Source organism: Centruroides sculpturatus, unplaced genomic scaffold (assembly GCF_000671375.1).
Source record: "Centruroides sculpturatus isolate CEXI.00-Female unplaced genomic scaffold, Cexi_2.0 scaffold174, whole genome shotgun sequence".
Classification (NCBI taxonomy): domain Eukaryota; kingdom Metazoa; phylum Arthropoda; class Arachnida; order Scorpiones; family Buthidae; genus Centruroides; species Centruroides sculpturatus.
Window position 1 is genome coordinate 414,441 of NW_019384420.1, and position 6,000 is coordinate 420,440.

Consider the following 6,000-nt stretch of genomic DNA (forward strand, 5'->3'; position numbering starts at 1 on the left):
TTTCATGTATAGTATCTATTGAAATTGAGAAGTATTACAATTGAAATAATAAGTACTCTTACATATTTATATTAAAAATTAATCAGTAATCTTTACTTGTATATTTTAACAAAAGTTGCTTGTTTCAATGAATAATTCTAACTTTAGATGATAAAGACTTTCATAGGGAGGTTTTCTTAGGTTTGAATTATCAAAACAATTGTTATTTGAAACTATTCTTGAATACAGATATATTTTGACTTTGTTATGAGAGTACAGATACTCATAACAAAGTCAAAATATTTAGCAAATATGAAAAACAATTGTTTTTTTATTTTATTCTTTCAGCTTATAAAAGTTTGACGTAGAAATTAAACTTCCTGAAATAGGAAAATTTTTAAATATAAAATGACATTTTCAACATTTCACAAAAAAAAACTCATAATACAGAACTTCATTATACAAAAATCTGAGTGTATTAATAAATTAAATGCCTTTTTAATTTAGTTCATTAAATGAAGTTAAGAAATAATGTGCTGGTTATATTAATCTTGATATCCATATGAATAATGTTGTTCTGCAATTTAAATGTTTTTGACATTGTGTGTGTGTGATCTATAAAAAAATGAGAGTCAAAATTTCACAATTAGAAACAATAAAGATGCTAAAGCTGGATGAACATTTTTCATCACACAAATCAGATGCAACCATTCAGTAAGGAATACATGTCATCAGATGGTTTGATGTCATTTTCTATAACGTAACTAGGTGGATGCAAAAACAGAAATTAATAAAACAGTTTGCAATTTTCTTGATATTTTTGATAAAAGACTTTTTTTTTTATCTGTGTTTGTTTGTGGACATCAAGAAGATCTTTTTATTGGCATGTTAAAGTTTCAGTCAGGTCCACAAATGGGTGGACCTGGCTGAATGTCCAAGAGGCAAATGGGTGGGGGGGACAGGCCTGACATATTCGACACAGACCACCCCTAAAAATTCGAGGTTTTTAGACCCTCCAAATTCATTCCCAGGTTTCCCAGAGCAATAAGCTGACATCCTAACCACTTGGCCATCTAATTATACTTTCTATTTTTTTTATTACAGATATGAAAAATTAAAATAATAAATCTACTTCTACAAAGAACAAGTATGTCACTAAGATGGTTGTGTTGTTGTCATTTATCTTTGATTTATTCTTCTTTCTACTAGATAGCATAAGAATGAAGTGTAGTGGATATTGGTGATATGAACTGTGCAGAAGTCACATGATTACATGACTGGTGTAGTGAAATTACTCATGTGGATACTCAGCATTAGTAAAGAATATAAAACTTATATTCTTAAGAAGAAACTTAAGAATATTTAATAGTAGTTAGAAAATGAGTAAGTGACTATAAATTATAAGATTAAAAAATTTTTACCAAGAAACACTTTCCAAGATTTTTCGTAGGGTGATTGTCTCCATCCATAAGGCCAACCAAGAATTACTGTATTGTGTTTCATTCCACCAAGGCCAGCTGTCTGAATTCTACAAATAATTTTATAATGCACAAATTAATGCCTAAATATCGTAATGTATGCTAATATATATTAAATAATTTCTCATTAAAATAAATAAATCAATCTTTATTGACATCCTCCTTTACTCCTTTGAAGTCCTCCTTTACTGTTAACAGAAATATTTAACTGTATTCAGGAATTAAATGAAAACTTTTTTGAATTATTGTTTTTAACAATTAAAAATAATTCTTATATTATTTATTAATTATAAAACTGAGTTTTTATTAGTTTATCACAATAACAAAAGAAATTTGATATCATATATTGCATGTATATGTTACTGTAAATTTTTAGAATCAAATTTCTATTACTGTCACAAACAAATCAACTCTCACAAACTAGCATTTATATTAAAAAGTATAAAATAGGATATCTAAATTTTAATCAACAAGTAAAGTAAGTAAAAGTATATATTTTTTAAAATAATTATAATTTATATAAGCATTAGAATTATTTTTTAAAAATTAGGATTTTAATTGATTTTATTATTAATTATTAATTCTGACAAGTAATCATTTTACAGCTTAATTCAGCTAAGTTTAAATATTTTATATTAATTAGATATATATCTTATTTATTTACTACCTATGTATTTATATATGTCAGCATTTATCTTTGTTGTTTTGACTCTTGATATTAAAAAGTTAAAGACAAACTAATGTCAAATTCTCTGTAGTAATTTTTGAAAAGAATATGCATTTTGAATTGAAAGACAAACGTTTTTTACATATTGTTACTTTATTTTAATATAAAATTATTTTGTGTGTACATTTCATTTCTTTAAATACTACACAACCATACAATTGCTATAATCAATCAGGCTATAAATCCACTATTATTAATGATTAGATGTAAGTAATTTGGTACTAGAGGTGGACGTTAGGCACCATCTGTTATCTAAATTAATAATTATAATACAGTAATTTAGAACACTTTGGAAGAAAAGAACTAGCCTGGAGCAGGACTTAAACCTGCAGCCTCTGCTTACCATGTGGTGCACTTGCCAATCTACTTCTAGTACCAAATTACTTAGTTTTTAATTATTAATTATGGCATTACAATAGCCCAATTAAATAATGCAATGGTGTTCAAAATCACAAAATTATATATGTATAGGGTGTGTCTGAAAAGTTACTTTGCAGTGGAAAAGGTTTAAAGTTAAGTTTTACATATGATATTGCAGTTTCTACTATAGGAAATGCCAGAAGTGTCTCCTAGAGGCCCTAAAATCAAGGCAGTGATTCAGAAACCTTGTGTAATCTTCTGCGGAATATGGCTCAGTATCGGCAAAGAAATCTTTCAAATACTGGAATGTCTGTGAGTGAGTGGTAATACAGCAGAGTGGAAACATGGGATGCGCAACTTATGGCGATGCCATACGTATAGCTTTAACATTGTTATAAACTTCTCACTGACCAGTAACTTTTCAGACACCCTATATAACTCAAACATTTAATGGTTTCTTTTGTGAAATATTTGTTTTCAAATGTTAGTGAATGATTGACTGAAATTTATAATGTTCTAATAAATAACACCTAAATGCAATTTCCAGCAAACAACAACAAGCAACAAAAGGCTTCCAACAATCGTACGTCATGTTGTTCAAAGACCTTATGCAAAAGGCAGTCTCGCCATTTACAGTTCCAGTTTGTGTGCGCCGTGTTTTGAAATTTATAATAAAGTTTTCAAATATTTTTGAATTTTTTAATAGAATTAAATGGACTGTAACATAACTTCCCATTTCATTCTAGGTATTTGATATTTTAGATTCTGTTCTGAAAATAATATAATAATTCTATAGTTCTCCCCCAATAACTAGTAGAATAAATCAAGAAGTGCAACTCTGCTAGAAAATATATGTTGCATATATGTATATAAATTGGTGCGTCTATTAATAGCATTGTCAACCGACTGTTTTTGACTCCCGGTTGGTAATTTATACCAAAGACAGCTGGTTGCTTAACTCTTATCGAGTTAGATTTGATCTGTAGTTTATCTTATAAAAGTATNCTGATTGGAATGCTTTCAGTTAACTGATGTTTTGGTTGATCGGTATTCAGATAATTGATGCTCTACTGTATATATCAAACATGTGCAAATGTGGCTCTTGCTGAAAGTGTTAATTTCTGCTTTTTATTATTTTCACAATTTTGTGAAAATATGTTTATGAAAAAAATTCAATATTTGTTTTATATTATATTTATATTATATAATAAAATTGCGGTACAGAACTGCGATACAGAATTAAAAAAAGTACAGAACTGCAGCTCCCATGCATTTTGCAAAATCCACATTTCGGCTCCCACTGAACTTTTGCTTGCCCACCCCTGGTATATAACATTAATTAAAAATTCTGTAGCATGATGCCTTGATACAACTGTGAATATGACCAGCAAATGTTAGGTGTAACTGGATTAATAATTTTCTTACAGTGTTGTTAAATTATGGTTTTAATTAATCCTAAATTTGGGTGTTTTGAATTTAGCAGGTAAAACTTTGCAATTATGATTTAGGACTTATTTGTGGGATATTTTATATTTTACAGTGATTTTAAAAATTTCTCACTTCTGGCAATGAATCAAAAAATAAATCTTGGCAGAGGTGAGAAAAGCAGTTTCTTTCAGACCAAGACAATATCATGAATAAATTGCTTATTTTGTGTAATTTTTACATTTTTATTTTATTAATTTCATTTATTATTCTGTATTGTTAATATTTTAATTGTTATTACTGTATTTTTATGCATAGCACTATAGTGGCCTTTCTTTTATTAAAAAGAATAGGTATCTGCATCAATTAACTAATTTATTTGTTATGTAAGGTATATTTTATAATTTTTACTTAATGTTATTTAATTTTGGACTTATTAACAACTGCAAAATTAAATAATATTAAGTAAAAATTATAAAGTAACAGAGGTCCACTGTACTTAATAATTTATTCTTCTAATTATACATTTTTGTAATTGTTTTAAAATATCATTTTTATGTCAAAATCAATAAAACCTGAATTTCCACTAATTATAGTCTTATTTTCTTACCTCTCATAACATCTATATTGATCATAACTGATTGATAAACAAGTCGCAAAACAATTATAATAAACAGAATTCTACTGTACTGTATATTAATTTACAAACTCTATTATCAAGAAATATCTGCATTGTTAAATCATCACATATTTTCAATAGAAATGTTTAAATGAGTACCATACTAAAAAGAAATATTTTTAGTATGGTACTCATTTAAACATTTAAATAGTACTCATTTAAATATTTAAATGAGTACCATTTGCAAAACATAATTATTTTTTTAATGAAAGTTTAAGTTTCCAATTACAGTGGAACCTCGGTATATGACCTTGATCCATTCCTGGTGTTTGGACTTATACCAAATAGGATGTACACTAAACCAACATTTCCCATAAGAAGTAATGTAAAAATGATTAATCCATTCTCATGTAAAAAAAATGGTTGGCTTTAAACACCTCGCGCTTTCCTAGCTAGTTCCTGCTTGATTTTTCATGAGATCAGCATGTATCTTTTTAGCTTTCTTGCAAATAATTGCTTCTGATACACTGTCGCCAGCACAGTTTTTCAGTTATCCAAAGCAAAAGCAATTTCTCAAAATGATCTAATGTCTTCGATTTCTGTTTAGAAATTGATTTAACCTCTTTTGTAACATTAGCAGATTTAATAATGTCTTTATTAATGTGCTTTCTCACCACACCGGGTTGTATATACTTCATATAAACAACTATCCACAATAACCAGTAACCGGCGCAAAATTCTTTAAAATCGGCAAATGTTTTCGATTCCCCTCCTGGGATCTTCTTCAGGCTTACTTTTTTTATACCTTTCGTTATAACTGGATTCTTTAATTATAACTGGAATTAAAGAATCCAATTATAACGAAAGGTATAAAAAAAGTAAGCCTGAAGATCCCAGGAAAGGAATCGAAAACGTTTGCTGATTTTAAAGAATTCCACGCCGGTTACTGGTTATGGTGGATAGTTGTTTATTTGAAGTATAATAATGTCTTTATTTTTCACAACTGTCGGTATCGTCGTTCTCGGAATACGGTATGCAACAGTTAAATCTCAAACACACATACCACCTTCATATTTCTCAACAATCTCTTTTTTCAGTTCCATTGTGATTCTAGTCAATTTTTTAGTTTTCTGTTGCTTTTCATTTGCCTTTTTGTGATTCATAATTAATAAAAATAATAAAATTTTACGTACAAATTAAAATTAGAAGAAATTTAACAAAGTTATAAACCGTGGCACAGCAAATGTCTAGTATGGTCTATTACACCGATAGTGCTACTTGTTATAGATGGCACGTATAATTGAATTAAGTTGTATTCCGAACAAAAGTCGTATACTGAGCAAACTTTGTTTCGTCCAAACAGGACGTATTCCAAATTGGATGTATTCTAAAGCAGACGTATACCGAGATAC

The 6,000-nt window shown here is 28.3% G+C and overlaps 1 protein-coding gene across 1 annotated transcript in view; it reads right to left on the reverse strand.

The window, feature by feature from the left end:
- Window positions 1-6,000, reverse strand: part of LOC111619351 (solute carrier family 12 member 6-like) — a 124,964-nt gene that overhangs the window by 10,057 nt on the left and 108,907 nt on the right. The window contains exon 18 of the mRNA XM_023361061.1: window positions 1,401-1,507. Coding sequence (XP_023216829.1) covers window positions 1,401-1,507 — 107 coding nt within the window. The remainder of the gene's footprint in view (window positions 1-1,400; window positions 1,508-6,000) is intronic.